Here is a 22,683-nt window from a genome sequence, read left to right on the forward strand (position 1 = left end):
GACATACAGCTCTGTCGTAAAGGATGTTAACATTTTAAAGAGAAAAGAGGGAAGTAATGAAGTTAGCAGGATGAGTACAGACAAGATGGAGTCTCTGAGTGCCAGTAACATGATCTCACATCACCATGGTTTGCAGTATTTGTCAGTGCAGTGGGTTATTCTCAACAAACTAACAAACATGTTGTTGGAAAATCTACTCTTAAATTTTTTTTTTTTCGAAGTTGTATATAAAACCAATTGAAGTAGGCTATGTTTTACAAGAAAATACTATTTCGGTCTTTCTACTTCAAAATTTCACGTTCAATGTGTTCAGGACCGTTCACACCAAAGACGATAACTATAATTATAATTACAACTACGAATTTTTAATAATCATTCTAATTATATTTTAAAGCATCAGCGACATGGATATGTTTGCACAAGCTCTGCAATTCAGAACTCCAGTCAAGTCACATTACGCTGATTTATAAATATATTAGGGGTGTGAATCGTCTTTGGTCTCACGGTTCAATTCGATTACAGTTATCATGTCAACGATTCGATTATCATAATTCATCACGATGCATTGCAATATTACTGCACATGGCTACATTTTTGTCAATGAATACAAGCAGTCAGAAATACAAACTCCCTTTTTATTTTATCTACTCCAAGAAAGTACACTTCCTAAATGTAGTCAAACAAAACTTAAGTCTGAACACAGCAGACGACCGGAGCATTTAGAACCAATAAACACTTTTAAAAACTAAATGCGCATGAAACTGTCAAGTGATGTACTTAAGTTACAATAACGCACACTCTCGCACGCTCTTCAGTGTGTTCATGTTTTCACTTGCGTCTGACTTTGACGGACTGAAAAGAAGAAATGAGCCGGAGAAGATTTCCACGTCAAAAAAAGCTTACATAATCACCCTGGACCAATACCAGCACGAGCTAACTTTTTCAGAAGACTCACTTTAATCGGTTTCAAACTCTCGTAACAAACTCCAAACAAACTTCACACCGGTTTGTTCTTCGTTTTCGCTTAAAGTATATCAGGGGCTTTAGCTGCTAGACTAGCTATGTTTCAATAACCAACTTGACCACCTATATCCAACGTTGTTACTCCTTCAATCGTGTGACCAGTTTAGACCAGGTAACCCATGTTCTAAAAACACAGCTACCAGCTTAAGCTGTTTTGTTTTTTTTTCTGCAGGGAAGGCAGTGTTTATTGAATTGATATAAAGGTACCTCTATTCTAAGCTTTTGTTTTTTTCACTGGTACATTTTAATAAACCGGCTCTCTATTTCACTTGAAAATTTATCTTTGAAGAGACATCAGGTCCAGGGGATAAAACATTACAATAGAGCAAACATAGTTATATAATCCGTTCTTATGTATATCAAAACAGTCCCTAAGACCGTGAAACCAAGCTGTATTTACACAGCTGGTGCCTCTGTGTGAAATAATCACTGGTGTGCTTTTTCTGCAAATGTTCATTTTACTGTACCATATCCGAGGAATGCAGCTATCCAACAATCACAAAGAATGTATGTTTAGATTGTATTGAGGTGTATACATGGCATAAAATGTGTATATAACTTCAGAATCGTACAATTGCTTTTACTGCTTTTAATGCATACTTTTTGGTTATTTTACAGAATTTTTTATTTTTTTGCTTTACATTTTGTATACCTCTTCTAACTCTATAAGGGTGTTCTGGAGGCATTCACAGTCTTATACACATTAATATTTTGTCTTAATACATCTAAAAGGTATTTTAGCTATTGTTCATTAGCTACCATTGTAGTATATACTGAAACTTAAACTTATAAATACAAATGTTTGAGCTCTGATTAAAGTTTTTACTACAAATTGTCAAGTGCTCACATAATGCAGTTGTTTTAATTTGGTTAAATAAAAAATATATATATATTTAATTAAAATGTAATTAAATTTAAAAATCCAGCTTCGCCATCACAGGAATAAATTACATTTTTAAAGTTGGAAACAGCTATTTTAAATTGTAATAATATTTCACAAATTTGACACTTTTTACTGCAGTATTTGGCTTTTTTGCAGTCTTGGTGAGCATAAGAGACATCCAGTTTTCTGCAAGGCTGGTGATAACATCCCTTAGAAAGAAACTGCTTTTCATGCATTTTCGTGCAATCGTGCATTACATATATAGGCTTTAATTACCACAAATCTATCAGTTTGAGATTTCCCTTGCGTTCCCTTGAGTGTCATTCATGAATATGATGCCCTGTACCGTAAAACTGGCATTCATGTGGCTGTGGCTGTGCCTAGGGGCCATTAACTGGTGTTGAGTTCTCGCAGAGCATCGGTTCATTAATAGCAGTGTGTGCTTCCTCGAATGCTGACCGCTGTCATTACCTCCAGAGAGCCGTGTGGCTCATTTACTGGGGACCTGGAGCACAGCTGGGTCCTGAAAAGCCAACACCTGGTGTACTAATGGATGGCTTTAGCCCACTCTGCCCGCTCAAGACCAATTGCACCTTCCCCCATTAAAGCTTTGTTTCCCATTGAAGAAACTGGAGTCTTCAAGTTATATTTTTAGCCTATAGAATATATATATATATACATCAGTCAAAATGTCTCGGTCCTGTGTGGAAGAAGACGACCTCAGTCTCAGCCAACCGGATGATGGATGTATCCTCGTCTGTTTAATGGGCAAGCCCCACTCCCCCTCATCCCCCCTCCGAGCCCCCTTACAAAACGGGCCCCTAAACTACCCACAAGACAAAAGAGCTGTTTGCTAGAACTCATTACTGAGGAAAAAGGGACATGTGTGGCCGTACTTGTGTTCTCTAATGTTTATGGGTTTTAAACAAGTAAAAGGTTCATAAAATTAAATGCAATTCCGAGTTAAATTGCAGAAAGGCGGAGTGCGGATTGTTTTTAAGTGAGCTGACTGTCTTGGCTGTGAGTACATAAAACATTTTGGATCACCCAAGAACTAATGAATAAAAACCCTTTTGGAAATGGTTGGAAAGATATTTGGTACAATTTAACAATGTAAGGCCTTCATATTCTTAAAAAAATGTATATGTCTAAATGATTTTGCTAAATGATGCGTGTTTTTATTGTTTACCATGTGACTTTTTGTGCTTTGGCAAACAAACAGTATGAATGCTCAACTCTATAGAGCTCTGTTTGGCTGCGAGTGTCATTAAGCATTTCTCACTTTACACTTGCACAAAGAAATCCCTGATCTGTTGTACCAATCTATAGCGAGAGGACTGTGTGTTTTGTTTGAGTGCCAGGCTGTGGATGGATTTGAGAAAGTTTAGAGGTCGTGAGAGGGAGCAGAAAGATCCGGTCTGCGTGCAGGGGCTTCAGTAGTTCGCATAATGACAAGCATCCCAAACACACACACACATATGAGTATGTTGATATTCTCTAGAGAAATGAGTGCCTACAGGGTTTGGTAATTACTGGTCATGCTACCTTGAAATGGATTGCTTGAATGTGCTATCATGTGTTTAAATATACCTCTCTCAGTGCATTCAATTTCCATGACATTGCGGTCACATCTCATTTGCTTTCTCTACATATTCAGGTTCAGACTAGGCTCATGCACAATAATGTTTCTGTAATTTTGCTAATTTCACTGCTTTTTGACATTACTTCCCTCTTTTCATTGTTTTTAGTCTGTCAGTGTAATACTGGTTGACCAATAACATGACTAATGTCCTTTTTAACATCAAGATATATGATTAATATGTTTGTTTTTTATACAATTTGTTAAAAATCTTTTAGCTTTTTCACCAGTCATTTAAATGTACTGTAGTGACCAATATCTTGTTAAATGTTCAAATATTCCAAAAAATCAAATCAAATAGCGAAGTGTAGCATGCCACATTACTGTTACTGCTTGAAATGTTCACGAACTTTGTCATCAAGATTTTAGGATAAAATTTATGTTTAAGTGAAAGATTATTGTCGGTGTTAACTATCTTTTTGCGGGTCACTTATAGTGTCCTGTTCTGTAAGAAATTAATTTCTACAGGTAAATTTGCTCCATAAATTACTAAATTTAACTCTTCAATTAATATTTGGTCACAAAACCTGCATATATGATCATTTATTTGGGAAACAAAAAAGTGTCTTAATGAAGTGTATGCCACTCTACATTTACCACTTGAAATTTCAAGTCAGCTACATGTAACCTTGCTATTGCATTTTATCCAATTTACCCTGAACAAAAATAAAATCAGTGGCCTCTCTTGACTTTTTGGCCATGCCCACTGTCTCACTCTCAGCCAATCAGCATCATCTTAAGGCTTCCATTTAGCATTTTATCGCCAGTGATCCCGTATCCTGGCAACGGGCATCAGCATATCAGAGTGAGGTTGTAAATCAGCCAGCTTGTGTTTGGTGAGTCCCTGCTGATCACCATGTGCTTCTAGTGATTAGCACTGCTCAACACACACATGGCTGGCAAAGGGAGTGCACCATCAGATAAAGCATAATTAATACGGGCCGGGCAGGGGGGTGTTGGGGGGCTTTGTGGTTGCGGTGAAGGACGCTGAAGCTGGACTTTGTCATCGGCACTGACAGACAATGGAAGCAGCTGTAATTCAAAAGTGAGGGAAAAGCTTTCCGTTTTTTTTTTTTTAATTCTGTTTGGACTGTTTGTGCACTGCTGGATTAGAGCTAGAGGAATTACAGATATATTTCTCACACACTTTGTGTCACATCCCTGAAGCGGTGGAGAGTCGTACACATGGTTTGTGTGACTTCTTCATTGGGGGTGAGAGAGAGACATCACAAAGGGTGTTACTATTCATGCTGGAAGGATTTACAGCCACAGCCGAGGCCCTGTCTTACGTCGATCCACGGGATGTTTGGCATATTCACCGTCACTCAAACACCTCTGAGTCAGGTGTGATGGTGCAACCACGTGCATTTCAACTCTTTTATGCAGGCTAGCAGGGATGTGATAGGCTAAATCACAAAACGCGTCGGTTTCTTGCTCAAGACAATGTTGAAGCTCAAGACATTTTGTTTGGATTACTGGCAGTTTCTTTGCTTGCAGCCTCTCAATGGCTTCTATAAAAGGTAAGACGTCTTTGTTCTCTATTGCTTTTATAATAAAATGTGACTTGAATGAAGGTATTATCAACTTATGGTAATGTGGTGTTATTGTTCAACTAATTCATTTCCAATTAAAGATGCTTTTATTGTTGGAGCAGTTTAATGCACTGTGTATTGTTCTCATTCAGTAGCAGTTTTCAGATCGGCTCAATAAAGCCTTTACAGGCTGTTATTCAGTCAGTAAAGAGCCGCGACTGACCTTAGATTGGTGTATCTTTGTGTTGTTGTGAGTTAAGGGCTTCAAAGTTGAGGTTGCAGTGAGTCAGTCTGATTTAAATCGAGCTCTATTGTGTGTCTGTGACCTGACAAGCGTTTCCATCAAAGATTTGATCCTCTATTGTGGGGCATGGTACCCCCCTTAGGCCCTTGTTCTGTCCGGTGCTCTATCATTGCTTGAGGATAGTCTTCCTTCTTATGCCCTGGAGATCTTTGAGCTTTGGTTTTAAGTTGACATTGGCAGTGCCCGACAATGTGACATGCTATATTTAATTTAAAACTATTTTAAACTAAATTCTTGCATTAATACACTTACTGTTTTTATGAACAAATATTAACTGAGATACTGCATGGAATATTTGTTCATTTAAAAAATGTATTCATCATTAATAATTATTAATTTGATTTCTTTTTTTTTCTTTTTTTTTATAAAACTAGTGCAATGCCCGTGCAAAATCTGTTTTTGTGTGTTTTTAGTAATTGTTGGTTTGGTATCTTTGAGTTACTGAATAGACTAGGCTACTATTACACAAGAGCCTAAACTCTGAGAAAATGATAACGTTAAGCGCTCTACAATAAAATATAATATTCAGAAGTAAACAGTGTAGCTGACTTACAGATTCAGGTAACATCCACAAATGAATAAGCAGACTATCGGTTCGAGAGATATGCAATTAACAGACAGACAGACATGCACACAGACAGACAGACGTTCCTGTAATTTATAGATCGATCGATGTAATTTCAAAATTCCTCATTAAAATGTCAGCTGATTAATGGCTTTTTTTCTTTTCTTTTTTTTTAGTTAAAAGTAGTTATTATTAGTATGTTATTTAGTATCTGCATTCATTCATTCATTTATTCAAAGTTGTCATTATTGATACCTTCATGCCTGACGTTTATGGGTCCTCCTCTCTTCTTCCCGTGAACACCGTAAAAAAAAGTTACGCTTAACCTTTGCTGACTAAGGCACCCAGGTGTCTCTGACTCAGGAAATCCCCTGTCAACTGTTCGTGCTGACCTTCTCTCCTAACCGTGTCCTTCAATTGACTGCTGTAATCAGTGGAAACTGCACAGTTCACACAACGTGGCCTTTTGTGTCCTGTGCAATGCCTTCAATCAAACACAATATACAGTGTTGTTGGCGACTTTCAACTTCACATTTGAAACAAAACTGAAAACTGAAGAAACAAAAGAGAAAAATCCCCCTTTATTTTTCTCGCAACGTGCCATGTGGTAGACAGTCAGCGTAGGTGTTTCAGAACAGAATTATGCAGCTGGTACTGTCAGGGAAGGAGCGGCCCAATAAAACCTCTTTAGAGCACATTAAAATGATTCATAAGCTTTGACATTTTACGTTTTTGTTGGGGAAACAATCACGTTGATAATGGAATCAGACTTATATTCAGTTGTCTCATCAGAAATGGGCTTTTTACCCTATCATCGCATTCTCTAAATGATTTGATGAAAAAATTACTCCCTTTTGGCTAAAGGTACCTCAAATATCTGCATTAATGTACATTATTTAGGGGCGCTGGCCCTTTAAGACTGGAATGACACCTTAAATGACGCATATGCAGGTGCTTCACTGATTAATATAATGCATACACTCACTATTAGCTATATTTTACCACAGATGAACACAGCATCACTTCCATATGCAAATTAGCAGAGCAGGTCATTAATATTCCCCTCAGTTGCTGATGTGGGCGTAGACGTCCCAGACTGGAATTTTTTTTTGAAGTCCAGAGTCCTTCACACTGAATCCTTAAAAAGAGCAAGATTTGTTATTTCCTGCTGTGGTCATTTTTGAAAAGACTCACCTTTTATGGAGCTTTTTGCTTGTAATTGTGGTGAAGCAGAGCCATTCTCATACGTTTATTTCATTTGTGTAAATAGGAGTGAACTGTATGTTCCCATTGCTCAACTGGCTGAGAATGCCACTAGCAGCGCCAAGCTCATGGGTTCGATTCCCAGTAACCATACATACTTATAAAATGTATAGCTTGAATGCACTGGATAGTGTTTGCCAGGGTGTAAATATAACTACAGTGTTTCCTGCATATATTCATAAACATGTTCATTGCTAGTATTTCATTTGGTAGTCTTGTGTTGAGTATGTCAAGCAGTTGACTTGAATTTTACACAGCTTTAAAATTTTGGTCTCAAATTAAAATATAAAAATGTTCCATCCATCCATCGAATTAGTTTTTTATTGTTATTATTATACACTATTTGGCTGATCTGGACATTGTGTAAGCATTACTTTAGTCCGTCCCAGTGTTTAGGATCATCATGTTGATGATGGTAATGATGATGAATGCCTTGAAATGACATAAAGTGGTTTTGTTGCAATAATAACAATCTAAATGTACATTATCCTGCCTATTACATGATGGCTTACCAAGTAAATATTGATTTGTCTTTTAATTATTTTAGTATGTCAGATGGAGATCACATAGAGATATTTACACTGTCATAAATAAAGCCATAGTCCTAAATTAATTTAGACTTCAATTGAGATTATTGGCCAGTATTAAACTGTCAGCTTTAAAAACGATCCATCAGCCCTTTACTTTATGATGGACGTAAAGCTGGGTTATGTTTGTTTGTGTGATCTCTGTCTTGAGTTGTAATGCTTTTGTCCAAATTGCATTTTGTTCAGTCTTTTGCTGCCAAGAGTAATGAGGCTACAGAAAGCATGTCTGTGTGTGCCAGTGTGAATGTCTGCTTTTTTCTGTCTCGTATGTGTTGGACAGTAATTAGATAAAGAGAGGATGTTTTTTGGAGGATGTGGCAGTCTTCAGGGAAGTATTCTGATGTCAGTTACAGAAACAGCAAAACAACAAGGCTGGTTTAGAAAGGTGCTGCTAATTATTACTATCCTTAGCATGTGAAATGTCAGGCATTTTACAGTTGACATGGAAAGCAAGCAGACTTTGATTTTTCATTCGCTGAATGAAATTGCTTTCATAATATTTAGTTGTATATTTCCTTTGGAAAAAAGAACACCATGTTCTTCAACCTCCAGATTTCCTGTATTTTTAGGATGTGGTGTACAGTTTAAAGGTTATGACTTTGGTCTCAGAATTTGCCTTAAAAGTCCTTACAGTATATAATCAAAACGGACTCTAGTTCCTCCACCTCTGAAACAACTTTCCTTTTCAGCTGATCAGATTTTGTTTCACCTTTCTAAAATCTAGCCAATAGTTAGCACAATATTTCAATTTATATTGTCAATATGGAATACTAAATTACTACACCACTGTTTAAAATTTGGGGTCAGTAAGATAAAAAAAAAAAAAAAAAAAAAAGTACTTTTATTCCGCAAGGATGCATTAAATTGTCTTTATGCACAGCTTCCCTACTTCCTGAACTTCAGCCAGCCCTTTGTTTCCTGTCTGTCATTATTGGACAAACTGATTAATCCAGGTGTGCCTGGCCTCAGTAACAATAATCAGGCACACCTGGATTAATCCGTTTGTCCAATAATGACAGACAGGAAACAAAGGGCTGGCTGAAGTTCAGGAAGTAGTGAAGCTGTGCATAAAGCCTATTGATCAAAATTGACAATAAAGACATTTATAATGTTATAAAAGATTTCTATTTCAAATAAAAGTTATTTTGGAACTTTCTATTCATCAAAGAATCCTAAAAAAAAATGTATCGTGTTTCCACAAAAATATTCATGTTTCTCAAGCACCGAGTCAGCTTATTACAATGATTTCTAAAGGATTGAGTGGCTAAATTACATTTAAATATATTGAAATATAGAAATCAGTTATTTGAAATTGAAATAATATTTCATAATATGACTACCTTGGTGAGCAAAAGTTTATTTAAAAAAATGTATTTCAAAAACATTATAAAATCTTAGCGACCTCAAACTTTTGAACTATACTTTACATTGTATGCATATACTTTAGTCTTCTGTTAAAGGAGAACTCCGGTGCAAAATTAACCTTTGGTCTAATAAAACATTGGTACCTAGTCAACCGTTCTCTGAGATTTGTTTTCATGATAATCGAATGTAAAGAGTTTTATCTCTAAAAACTGTTTAGCGTATAACGCTAGTAATGGGGGCATATAATAAGTAAAAAGAAATCGCTAGTTTATACCACTAACAAGACTCAAAATAGCCCCACACTAGCACGGTAGCATAATGAGGGTCCCTATATGCAAAACGAAGCATTGAGAACTTTGTAAGTGTACAGACCGTTTAATAAGAAGATAAAGATAAAGACAGTCCACTTCGTGTATACAGACAGGAGCCATCTTTGGAAAACAGTCTCAACTAATCAAACCACGAACGACGTGCTAAGTGAGCTGAACTGTATGAATGGCGTTCGTGGTTTGATTAGTCGAGACTGTTTTCCAAAGATGGCTCCTGTCTGTATACACGAAGTGGACTGTCTTTATCTTTATCTTCTTATTAAACGGTCTGTACACTTACAAAGTTCTCAATGCTTCGTTTTACATGTAGGGACCCTCATTATGCTACTGTGTTCGTGTGGGGCTATTTTGAGTCTTGTTAGTGGTATTAACTAGCGATTTCTTTTTACTTATTATATGCCCCCATTACTAGCGTTATACGCTAAACAGTTTTTGGAGATAAAACTCTTTACATTCCATTATCATGAAAACAAATCTCAGAGAACGGTTGACTAGGTACCAATGTTTTATTAGACCAAAGGTTCATTTTGCGCCGGAGTTCTCCTTTAAATGGTTTTCTCAGATAGTTTTCCTCGTACATTTTAAGTTGACCTCACAAAGTAAACTCTGTTATATAAAACAGCAGTAAAATGTTTTAATATTCACCCTCCATGTAAATTACAGTGGACAGCCGGCAATTTAACCTGAACGTCGTGGAAGCATTTCAAAACCAAAGAGGAAGTGAACAGAGCCAAACAAAAACAAATGTTATCGTCTGCAATCGATCTCACTGTATACATTTCACTCATCTGTGTTTGCAGAACTTAAAGCCAACCTAAAGGTCATTTTAAAACTTCCCTGACTTGTTTGATTTCTCTGTTTCTGCACAGTTTCTTCACTGGCTCCGATCCCGTTTTTCTTCTTCATGACTTTTTACATGTGTATTCCAGTGTTGGTGCGTAAGGCTTTAAGTTACAGTTTTTGAGGGTAATCCATTTCCATGGAGTGTGCCAAGCCTTTACTCCAATGACAGGCTTTGATTATGATCTCATAGCCTCCTGCAGCACTGTTCTCTGGGATAAATCTGGCCCCACTCAGCTCAACAGCTTCAGTATTTTTTTAACATTAAAATTCCATTACGACACTCATTTAATGCTATTGAGACCAATCAACTACATCTACAAGTCATATTTGAGGGTGCAAACACTGGTCAGACCCTCCCTGGCCTCCTTAGGGAGACGTGTCACGCTTGGCGCAAGTGTTGGCCGAACGGGCCTGCCTGTTCCCTTTGACACAGACCGGGATTTAACAACCTCCAAATGAAATGACTCGCACTCCGAGCGCATGACAGGAGGAGTGCGTCTGCTTGAGGAGAACGAGTGCATCCGGATGTGTCTCTGATGTACAGAGATAGGATACTCCATTCCTCGGCTAGCATGGGAACCTCGGATTGCTGTAAGACAACTTCTCCCAGAGGGGAACATTTGGGTATGGCTACATAAACAAAGCTAAAGATGCCTATGCTTTAGAAGCAGCAACAACTGCTGTAACTTGAACTGGGGGGGGGTGAATGAATTAGTGATTTATTTTTTTTCCCCCTACTCTTTGAGCACTTCAAGCATAGCACGCTGTTTGTGGTTGAGAGAAGGGAAAGAGGAAGGAGCGGCTATTCTGGGTGATTGGAGTTGAGTTGAGTCCAGCAGCACATGAGCTCCACTGTATTTTCTTCTCCTTCTTTTTGGATCTACCCCACCTTGCTTTGAAGACCCTCATCAAGCAGCCAGGCAGGACATGCCCTCATGTTGAATCTGATGTGGAAATACTGCATTTCAGTGCGTACCATAAGGTAGGAGATCTTTAAATCAGGTGGAGATCAGTGCATGAAGTTCTTCTCCTGCAGAACACCTGTTTTCACTTTTTCAAAGTTGTAAATAAAAGGAGTATGTTTTACAAGAAAATACCATTTCCGTTTTTCTATACTTCCAAATTTCACATCTAATTCAAGGTGTTATTTGCTTGTTTTGTTTTTTTAATTATTGTTTGTGAAATAGCAATTTCGGAGTTAAAATTGTTTCTACTCCAAAAGAAATTCAGTTTAGTTTAGGATGTTTTCTAATTATTTTTTGTAAAACTCAGGTATTTTGTTCCATATGTGTTTTTGTCATTGAAATGAAAGTTTTACTGTGTTTTCTTGCAATCAGAAACGCAACAAGATGTAATGAATGCTCTCAGCATAATACATTAACATGAAGTACAGCTTGTTTACTTTAATGGCTTAGTTTGTTCTTTATATTTGATATTGAGTACTATTCTTCTGTAATTTGGAGTACAGTTATATAGCTTAACAAGACTGCGTGTTTCCACCCAACTTGGCTAAAATTAGTGACTAGAGGCTCTGAGTCAGGCCACTTCATTCACCACAGTGTAGCCAACCAGTTTTCCAGGGCTCTGTAATTTTCTCCCTAGCATTTGGTGAGCCACAGACTCGACTCTTTTTAGAAACTGAATCTTCTGAATCATGCTTTACTTTACAGTTGTTTTGTAGTGGAAGTGTAAAGGCGTTTTTGCATATTCCGAGATCCACTTTCAGACATTTCCCATTTCTTCCATATCCACAGACATACAGTACTCTCTCACAGTTGTTGTCTTCTTGTGTTGCCCTTGGTGTTCTTCCCAACATCGTCTCCTGTGAATCTAATTGGGGCGTGCATAGTGTATAGATCAGGGAATAGCTTGCATGAAGATGAAACTCCTGTCATCATGTGTTTCAATGTAGCAGACTGAAAATTAATTAGCTATTTTGTCAGAATCTCTAGCGTAGCACACAAACAAATGATTCCATGAACCAGTTCTGTTTAGGCATTCAAAAAACGTACATCAAAACCAGTGTAGCCAAATTTCTAAAGCAATCGTCTCTTCTGAGATGTTTAGATGTATGGATGGATAGATAGATTCTTGAACACTATTTAAAATCAAGTGTCTGTGAATCCGAATTGGTTCTCACAATGCGGCAAGTAAGAAAAAAATGTGAAGGAGAGCTGATGACAAAGGCTAAGATTTTCAGTGAATAATGACTTCATTTTGTAAATTATGACAGAATTTTCAATTTTGAGTCAACCGTTCCTTTAAATGGCATGTTTTCTATTGCTCAACACCATTACACTTTTTCTAAAATGATAACTCTGGAACTAGAAAGGGTCTTTGGCAGGGAAATGAACTGCTGCTGGTGTTTTAGGGGGATTTTGATTATAGTGTTCCTGTATGCTAGAGCTCCATGATCTCTGCTTTAAGACTCTCGCTGTTGGGTGTCTCATAGCAGAGTTCTCAGGTTCTCCTTGGTTTCATTTCCGGCTGTTCATTGCTGCCTTTCTGCTGTCATCTGTAGAATGAGCTCACTCTATATCTCATTTCACAATGAAAAAATGTCTCCTCATCGGCCTTCAGGGCAAAAAACCCAGGACAAGTGCCTTCTTCCAGGAATCTTTTTTTTTTTTTTTTTTTTGTATCTCAGATGTCTGATTCGAAAGGGATCTGTAGTTTGTTAAACCCCCTGTGGTGTTTTATCAAGGCCAAAGGAAATTGCTTTTTGGAAGTGCTTATAACTTATAACAAAATTTTAGGCTGTTTTTAAATAAAGGTCTTGTGAAACTGTAGATGTCAGGCAACCTGATCCAGCAGTGTAAACTAGCACACCATGGAAGCACAGTCTATTATTAATTTACATTGCACGGCTTGCAGTTGCATCTGAAGGTGCCCGTCTTGTCCTGTTCAGCTTGCTGTCATTCCTTCTCTAACACTGTGTAGTATCAGAGAGATAGTTGTTCTTTCCTTGTGTCGAGGACTTTATGAATCTCCCAGTTATAGAGTGTTTCCTATGGGCTGTCTGACTGGCTGTCTGCATCTGTTTTTTTTTCCACCGGTGCGTCACCAGACATTTGCAGGTATTTTCCAAGCCTTTGGAGGGGGTTCTCGGGGCCGACCTGTTTGCTGGAGCCTGTGTTATGTAAAGGAATCTCCCAGGCTTTTCTGCTCTCTGTGCTCGAGGAACCTTATACAGACTTCAGATAGTTGCTCAGACTTTGCTGCTTTTAGACTTTTCTTTTAGCAACAAGGAGACGACACCTGAACAGATCCAACATCAACGTGAGAGATTTGAGTTCGGTATTCAGAGGAGATGCTTGGATTTTTCAGAATCGTTTGACTGATCAAGTGGGCAAACAACTGCAAAAAGACAGCAGCGCTTCTCTAGACAGATCTCTGAACTGTCTGTGGGTGAGTAAGCAATTCTTTCTGATTCACGGCCTCTCAGCTGGATGGGAAACTGCACCGCAGTGTGGGGAGATTTTACAAAAGGAGCCCTCAAATATTGTTGTACTAGTTCAGTCATTTGCTTGTACGAGTCACATATATCTATCTTCCTTCCGTCCGTTTGTCTCTCTGTCTGTCTCTAACTGATCAAACATATCTATTTGTCTTTTTAGAGTAACATTGTTTTTTCCATCAAGTAGTGTATAATTGGCATTTCATATTTCAAGATGAGAAAATTCATTATTTAATCATTTTTCGGTAACGCTTCCTTTTACAGTACAGTACTTACGTGTACTTACAGTGTACTTAACTAGAAAGTACTGGCTAATATAAGGTAAGTACATGGGTTAGGGGTAGGTTTAGGGGTAGGTTCAGGGTTAGTACCTAGCCTAGTTATTACCCAGTAATTATAATTACTATAATAAGTACATAGTAAGTACATGGGTAACAGGACTGTAAAAGGAAGCGTTACCCATTTTTCCTCATTGACAAACATGTCAACACAAGTGAAGGCACTGTTCCCTTTTTCTTCTGACACAGCGCCAATATTCTTTTTAGCATCTATTAATATTTCAGAGCGAGGGTTGCAGTTTACACTGAGTAATTAGGTTGCATTTGGCAATATAACCACATGACACATTCTGTGGTTTGATGGATTGCTGGGGGTTTTTTCGCGGTGCAGTAGGACAGTCACTTTTGTTTTCTGTGAATCTCTAATGTGGTTTATTTTTCAATTAATTAAATGGTTTTCACATCAGCTTATTTTTTTTAAAGGATTCGTACTACTTGCTCTTCTAGTTATCCGATCTGAATGAGCTTGAGAGTAGGCATACTCATTAAAATGATATCAGCTCTGCCTAAACAATACAAAGTGAATCGCCCTACCTTTCAAATGCATTTGAAAGCAATCCATCCTGTCTTATCGTACCGCCGCAAAGCTTACCTTTCAGCTCATAAAGTCTTTTCCGTACTGAATCTTTGAACATATGTTATAGCACTTGTTTTAAAATGACTGTCATTTATTTGACAGTTTTAATGGACATAATGATGTTATAAATTTTACATTTTAATGGTAATACATGATTGTATTATAGTCTTAAAATCTTTCAATTATATATCGTGTACATCTTGCTGATACTCTAAGCTCAACTTTAGCTTTTGAGTGCCTTTTCATGATCTAACTTTTATCCAGTGGTCTGTCAGCTCAAGGCAAGACTAATGGCTGGATATTGGCCTGTTCCCTCCACCTGGGGCTCCATATGTTATGTATCTAACAGCACATTGCCCAGTGCTGTCTCTCTCTGCTGCACATATAAAATTGATGGCGGTCGTGACCTCATTGTGACGGTCAGTCCATCTCCTGTTTAATGTTGCCTGACCCTTTGAGCACTATGCACACAAACTCCGCCCCAGGACTCCCCTCCAGCCACTATTTTAGATTTGAAATTGGTCATCTATAGTTCATCACAAGCTCTTCTCTTTCGGAATTTTTTTTGTTTTAGAGCAAATCTTAGATATTGATTTGTACAATTTAATGAGGCAGAGCTGCAAACATCGAAGATCTTTGGTTTTTCAGTCCATGTTTGCCACGATAGCTGTTTTTCCCTTACAGACCATTTTTTATCTCACTATATCATTTTCAAGGACCACTGTCTCCCCAGCGTGTTATTAGAAAGATTGTTATTTTCACCACAGGAAACTCTCAATGACATTTCAACGGGAGTTTTTGTGCCTTATTTTTTATTTTGTTTATAGCACTTCAAAAAAGCTCAATAGGAAGGACTCTTCAAGTTACTTTTTTCATAAGAGACAGTGAAAGCATTGGTGGGTTTCAGCTCCATTGACAGAGCTTTGAATGCCTTTATATAACTCATATAAACATAATTTCCCTTGTAAAACAGCCAAGGGGCCGGACAACAGCCACTAAAGAGGAAGCTTTTAGAGAGGAAAGATGAGACGAGACTTTTTCCCATTTTAAAGTGGAAGAAAATATCAGGCTGAGTGACGCAGTTGGAAATATTTGCCATTTTACTCTCGACCCAAACATGAAACCGTTTCCACAGTCTTTTTGTCCACAGATAAACCACAACTTCTGCTTGTGAGAATAGTTAAATGATGTCTGGAGAGTGCAAATAGCAGGGTGGAAAGAATAGCCAAATACCCCAAAAAGCACACAAGTAAAGGGATAGCTACACACAAAAATGAACGCTCTGTCATTTACACTCTTGTGCAATTATTCATTGTCTTAATGTTCGTAACATCTAGGAATTCAATTTACTGTAGGCTATGTGCTAGATATGAAACCTCAGGTTGTCAGGAGGAGTGAAGTCCATTTGTTTATTGCTCTTTCTCTGCGGTCCCTCTTGTCTGAAGTATTGATTTAAGTCGGTGAGAGCTTTTTTGATGTTCTTTTACTCTTGTGCAGCGCTTGTTTGAAAGCCACTCTTGAAGCCAGACATATTTAGGGCACTTTTGTAGTGGGGAATCAAGAAATGGACCTAGACTATATGCTGTTTGAATGATAAAATATTATAGGGAGACAGACTTCGGCTATTCTTCCTCTTCAAAGATGAATGTGCCAAGACCAAACGTGTTTGACAATTATATTGTCTCACCTCAAACAAACTGTTATGCTCTGTAAGTCTCTTTTTATGCTATTTTTGAGCACTATATTGATCTTATGCTGTAAAGCATTTCATCTCAAGCGAGTCTACATTTTTGAGACTTACTTTTATTCAGTTTCATCTTGGCATTTTCACACTGGCCTGATTTATTAATTTTTTGATTGACATATGAATAAAAGGTATTTTCCTGTCATCAGAGTACTTAACATCACACATACAGTATACTGTATATCACATTAGAAACATTAAATTGACAATCTGAGTGTTTTGGGGCTAGTAATATGTCATTTCTTTTTCTGAGCTACTGATATTTCTAAGTTATTCTTCCATATTATTGATTTAATTATTATTTTCCTTGTTTAAATAATTGATAATTTATTTAATATTATTTTTTAGATTTTTTTTTTTTTTTTGCTTTGGGGTATAACAAAGTAGATTTATGAATACATGGAACGTGGGTCGACTTATTGTAAGCTTTTGAATTGTGGAAAGGGGGTGGGATTAAATACGTTTTTTATCTTCTTCCCACTCCTTTTCGAATATGTAATGGACATTTGACAAGAGTAAGAAAAAAGAAAAAGAAAAGTCTTTGACTGGAACTTTTGTTAATTAATTTGTTTTATTGTGTTATTGGAATCATTTTGATTTGTTTGCTTGATTTTATTTTCTTGTCAGATGTTCTTTTGCATAAATTCGGGAAAAGAAAATTATGATTCGATGTATTATTTGTTTAGTGAACTTATTGACTAATCATATCAATCATTTATGTGTAGCAAAGTACAGACAAATATGTCTGTATGCATGGTTAGTGAATTAGACACAGGACTAACATGAGAGAAACTCCAGATCAATTACCTCATGCCGGCAACCAATCAATTCAGCTTCATCTGCAATTCCAGCCCGTTTAAAAGGCTCATCCTTTGTGATGAACATAATTATGCATGAGAGACTGGAAGGAGAGGATTTTAATCTACTGGAAAGAAAAAAAGGAAATCCCTTCAATGACGCTCTCCCTTAGCCGAGGAGCCTGTTCGTTTTTCTCTCACCCTCTTCAGATGCAACGAATGAAAAAAATGACAATGAAAGGCTCTGGAACAAAGTGTTACAATCTTTGCTTTTTGGGGGGTTGAATCAAAATTTTTCATTTCGGGAGATGCTTTTCAACTGCCACTGAAAACATCTAAGATAAAGTAATATCCAGGGAACACGCAGTGAAGCGTACCTCGCATTCTTTCAACGCCTGCTTCCATCCGCTGCCGTGTTTAAGCAGAGCCAGAGCTGGAGGTATAAGCTGTAATTAGGGAGCTGTGTCTTTTTGCTGATGCATGCTTGTCACTCATTACCCTTCTGCTTCCAGCTGCTTCACTCAGAAGGTCTATATAAAGATCTCGCTGGAGGTGCTAGGGGGATAATTGAGCTCTTTTTGACATTTTTGTTGAGATGCACAATATATCACCAGTCAATATTGGATTTTTAATTGTATGCGCTCATTTATGCATTTAGATTACCTTTTTCGTCATCTAACACAAGTTAATCTTTAAAAACGATTGGATCACAAGACGAGGTAGACACATACCCGTTTTGATATTTGTCCAATTTCAACCACTTCTGTCCTGATTTCTTCGAAGGGAGGGTCTATGGGCTGGTTGGTAAATGTATGGGGGGTTTTTTTTCAGTTCTTTTGATCTAATGGACAATTTACATATGAACGCGCCCGGAGACGACGTGAAAAACATTCAGAGAGCAGCAGCTTTTGTTTCAGCTCCGATAGCCGCAAGTCTACGCCGAACGCTGTGAGTGCATGTTAGAAATAAGAAATGGTGAGATAACATTGTGCTTTTCATCTTCAAACCAAATTTGGGTCTTCAGTCAACAAGGGGTCTTCAGGCGGTCTTTTGGCGGTTTGAACACATGTAACCACATGAGCGTTTACACTATGAAAGCAATGCGTTTTTCGACTACCTTTGGAAGTGGTCAAAAGTGGACAAGCTCAAAACGTTTTAGACCCCGTTTACACCTGTATTTAGTGTCGTCCACTTGTGATCCGATCGATCAAAACACATCTTAACACCAGGTGTAAACAGGGCCATAATGTTGTGATGCAGTTTATTTCTTTAGTTTATTTTCATTTGTTGGTTATCAGCCATAGACAAATTTTTATATTAGAGCATGTACAACATTTATGTATTTTTTATTCTATGTTGAGATGATGTCGATTGGGGGTGGGCAGGTGGTGGTCTTCTGCTGATTATGGTAATGAAATGGCAGCTCTTTTCCCAATAAGTGGTCTTCTGTCAATCTGTCCTCCTTTTGTCCATAATGCAAAGCAGTTTGTGCATCTGAGCTGTTTTTAATGGAACAGCAGAGGAAAGAGGGGGATGTCAGGCTCCAGGTGGGTGTGTGCTCATGCATTGTTTACTGGTCCATCCGTCCTCGGCTTGTCCATTTAACTCAGTCCATTTCCATATAGCGATATCACCTAGCCGTCTATGGCAACTTCACTAGACACAGTGAATGATAAATTGTGCGATGCTGTCACAGAGAAACGGGACATTAGAAATTCATTGCAGATTATTCATTCATGTGGAGTGATAATGGTTGGTAATGGATAAGGCAGGCGTATAGGAGATATCAGAGGGTGTAAGAGTCCCAGAAGTGTTTTTTGCCAAATACTTTGCTTTTAGACACCATCAGTCATCAGTTTTTTGGGCTAAACTTGGGTAAGTACTTGGTAAATGCCTGAAACAGAAACTTTAGACAAACTTGTGTGTTGAGAATACAAGAAGAACTTGAAAAGCTTTTTAGCATGCCTGGAAATGTCTGATACACAGCATTTGGACACTATGGAAAACTCATCAGGTTGATATATTTGCTTGAAAAAGGACAACAACAAAAAAATAGCAGCAGAAACGTATCATAAATCTGGTTTAAATGACTCATTCACTATATTCCAAGTGTTTTAAAGCCCTAGAATAGATCTGTGTGAATAGCACACTGAAATGTAAGTAATCATTTGACAAAAAAATACAAGGAATGAGTCATAAAAGATTATTTTTATGCTGCTTTTGTAGTATTTTTGGTCCTTTTTGGTGCATCACATTCTTTGAACATTAACCATAGTCCCTTATATAGTTAAAAATAACTTTGACAGCAGAATTTTCTTTTTTGGATGAACAACTATTCCTTTAAATGTTGCACAAAGGCCTTTGTTAAATAAAAATACACTCAGTCTGTGGGCATCATTCCCATATGGCATCAGATAGCATCCTGACATACGGACGTCACCCTTCCCCCTTTTCTCTATGGCAAACATCCCAGCAGGATGCACGAGTCCTAGCTTCCCTTTAAATTAGTTGTGGCATGTGAACACACAGTGAAGAGGCAGTTACCGCACTGACAGCTGTGTATGTGTGGGACACACGTCATTGCGGCCTGTAAACAGTCATTAAATCCGGTTCTCGCTGCATGGCATAGTGTAAACACGCACACACGCTCTCTATAGTCGCAGACATTGGATCTTCTCCGGGCTGTATAGCTAAAGCTCAGGTAAAGGCTTTGTTTACCAAGCTTCATTCTGTTTGTATAATAGAGCTTTATATATCTGTCTGGATTATAAAGCTCCTCATTCTGCACACAGTCACGGATCCATCCGGCTCTGTGAAAATAGACCGGCCTGCTCGTGGAGGTTTTCAGGAGTGTTCTTAATGCACATAAGCATCTGTCTTGCGTTTATACAGTATGTGCTTTTTGTGTGCAGTGCTTCTTTCTTTTTTTCGACCACATTTCTCAGAGAGCATATATAAATCAGCCGGGACCCTCAAATTGCACCCCCTACCTCTCTCGCTGGAATATCATCACCATGACATCAGTCCTCAGACTTCTGTGTTGGGCCTGGCAAAGATAACATTTCCATAATTGTTTGCTTGTTTATAGGGCATACATTTCTCCAGTCTCATCAGAAGCAAGTTTGTTTATTTTGAAAGTAATTCAGTATCTGAAAAGTAGATATTATAAGTATATGAATTATAATTGTGAGATATATTTAGAATGGGTACTTATCTCTCTCTCTCTCTCTCTCTCTCTCTCTCTCTCTCTCTCTCTCTCTCTCTCTCTCTCTCTCTCTCTCTCTCTCTCTCTCTCTCTCTCTCTCTCTACAATGTATAAAGTTGTTTTATTAATAATAATGTAATGGTTGAATACTGTATATTTAACTTATAACCTGGTTTCAGTCTGTGTTGTCATTGAAACTCTTTTTTGGACTAGCACAAATATTGTAACAAATATTATAATAAATTCACAGATTATAAATGCAATGAAAATACAATTTCGTTGTGGTCAATATAATACCATAAAGGCCTGAAATATCCAAAATTATACATTTAGTTTTTTTTATTTAGTTAGTTTTACAGTGTTTTTCTGAAGGTTCAATAGACAGTTGTATTTCCAAAAAAATATATATTTTTCCTGACTATTATTATAAATGTCTGACTTTACATGGGTACATTTTACCCCCAAACCTCTGTAATTTAGTACTATAGGGACCCTCCTTTAGTGTAAATTTTACGGTTTACGGTCCATCGGGCGAAAAGGATAAATCTGATTGCACCAAAAGTAATAGCACACCTCTCCTCGACAAGCCGCGCAATTTGAGGTATCATTCATGTCCGGTGAAGGATTACCTGCCAAACTGTAATACTGATGTTTAGGGTCTGTTCCTCACTGAAGTGTTGATTTTAATCAGACTAGATCATCACATCAGCTGTACTGGTTACCTTGCGGTATAAAAACAGTATGGAATATGAAGAACTATGACAGTTTGGTTGAAAAAGAATACTGGAGTTGTGGATGTATGTGCTCACACTCTTTGAGCCAGTGATCAAACTGCCGTCAGAGGCTGTGCCAGTGAAGAGTTGCACTTCCATGCTGTAATGAGATCCCCTGAGTGCCTTCGGCCAATCACAGCCAAGGATTGGCTCTCCTAGCTTGTGTTAATTGGCTGCAGGGATAATGCCACTGCAACACTCCAGTTCATCTCAGAAGATCTATGACGTTCATATACATTACAGCTTCTTTTTGAAAAATATCTCTGTACAGACTTATAGAATAGTCTCGCATGACGAGACCATCTTGTCCCCAAATCAGTCGTATAATGTTTTATAAAATATAGTGTCCAGTGGATTTGCATGTGTTCATTAGCAATCGGCTAATGAGTAATTATTTTCTGTCTTAGATTCTTCAAGAGCTAAATACGGAGAATAATGATGTGATATCTTTCCCCGTTGTCGTCTTCAGACATGTAGATTGTGCGATGGCTCCCCCTGCAGGCTGAAACGGAAGTGAACGCTGCATTCTGGTAATAAAATGTGACAAGTCAATGATGTCAATTCCCTTTACACTGCATATTTCCAGAGTAGCTTTGCGAGCTCAATACTACTGGAATGGATTATGTCTGTTCACTTGCCTGTGTCGGCAGTCGGGTGCCAAACAGGTGCCGAGGAATACCAAAACTCTCCATCTGTGGATACTCGGCCATCCGTGACTCACTCACTGACTCTCACACACAGACACACACCTCCACCTAACCTCTGAGGAAGTGAGGTGAGGTCACAAACTAAGCGTTCCTCATCAAAACACAAACATGGTTACCCTCCTCCTGTTGACACTGGGGTCGTGACATCTGACAGGATAATACCAAGGAAAATAAATGCATTGTTTTTATGCATTGACTGAACCGTGTTGTGGCACATTACCATTGTTTCTTTCTTTGCAAGTTTCATGTTTTTATCCATGGTCATCAGTAGAAAAGTTGGTAACACTTTACTTGAAGGGGTGTGCATAAGACTGACAATGACACCTTCATAATCATGACATGACACATTTCATGAAAATGAAGGAGGGTTTATGCATGTTTATGACAATTGTCATCTAGTGTCATTCTCTCAATTATTATTTAACATTGTTTGAGATGTTTTTGTAATGACAACTTGACATAAACCAATACATCATAACCTGTCAGTGTCTTTGTCATGACAACTTGACATTACTAAGACAACACTATACTCTTGACCTCAACTACAGTGGTACAAATTCAATTTGTCATTAAAATGTTATAATGGCCTCATGACAGCCAATGTCAAAACCAACCACCTGACAGTTTAATGTAATGTTAACCCATAAAGCTAAGTTTGAAGCTAAGTTTCTTAAGTTTGATAATCTGCTATGTCATGTTTATGACATATTTATGACAGGTTATGATGTATTGGTTTATGTCAAGGTGCATAA

The 22,683-nt window shown here is 37.8% G+C and overlaps 1 protein-coding gene across 6 annotated transcripts in view; it reads left to right on the forward strand.

The window, feature by feature from the left end:
- Positions 1–22,683, forward strand: part of iqsec1b (IQ motif and Sec7 domain ArfGEF 1b) — a 207,610-nt gene that overhangs the window by 123,806 nt on the left and 61,121 nt on the right. The window contains exon 1 of one of the 6 annotated variants that reach the window (XM_056251414.1): positions 4,759–5,065. The exons of 4 other annotated variants lie outside the window; for them this stretch is intronic. In XM_056251414.1, the coding sequence (XP_056107389.1) occupies positions 4,989–5,065 (77 nt within the window). In that variant the 5' untranslated portion in view covers positions 4,759–4,988. Of the gene's footprint in view, positions 1–4,758; positions 5,066–11,136; positions 11,316–22,683 lie in introns of those variants that run through there. One more of the 6 variants, XM_056251416.1, reaches the window with a different exon arrangement.

The sequence above is a fragment of the Rhinichthys klamathensis genome, unplaced genomic scaffold, assembly GCF_029890125.1.
Source record: "Rhinichthys klamathensis goyatoka isolate OS25496 unplaced genomic scaffold, OSU_Roscu_1.1 h1tg000082l_1, whole genome shotgun sequence".
Taxonomy (NCBI): domain Eukaryota; kingdom Metazoa; phylum Chordata; class Actinopteri; order Cypriniformes; family Leuciscidae; genus Rhinichthys; species Rhinichthys klamathensis.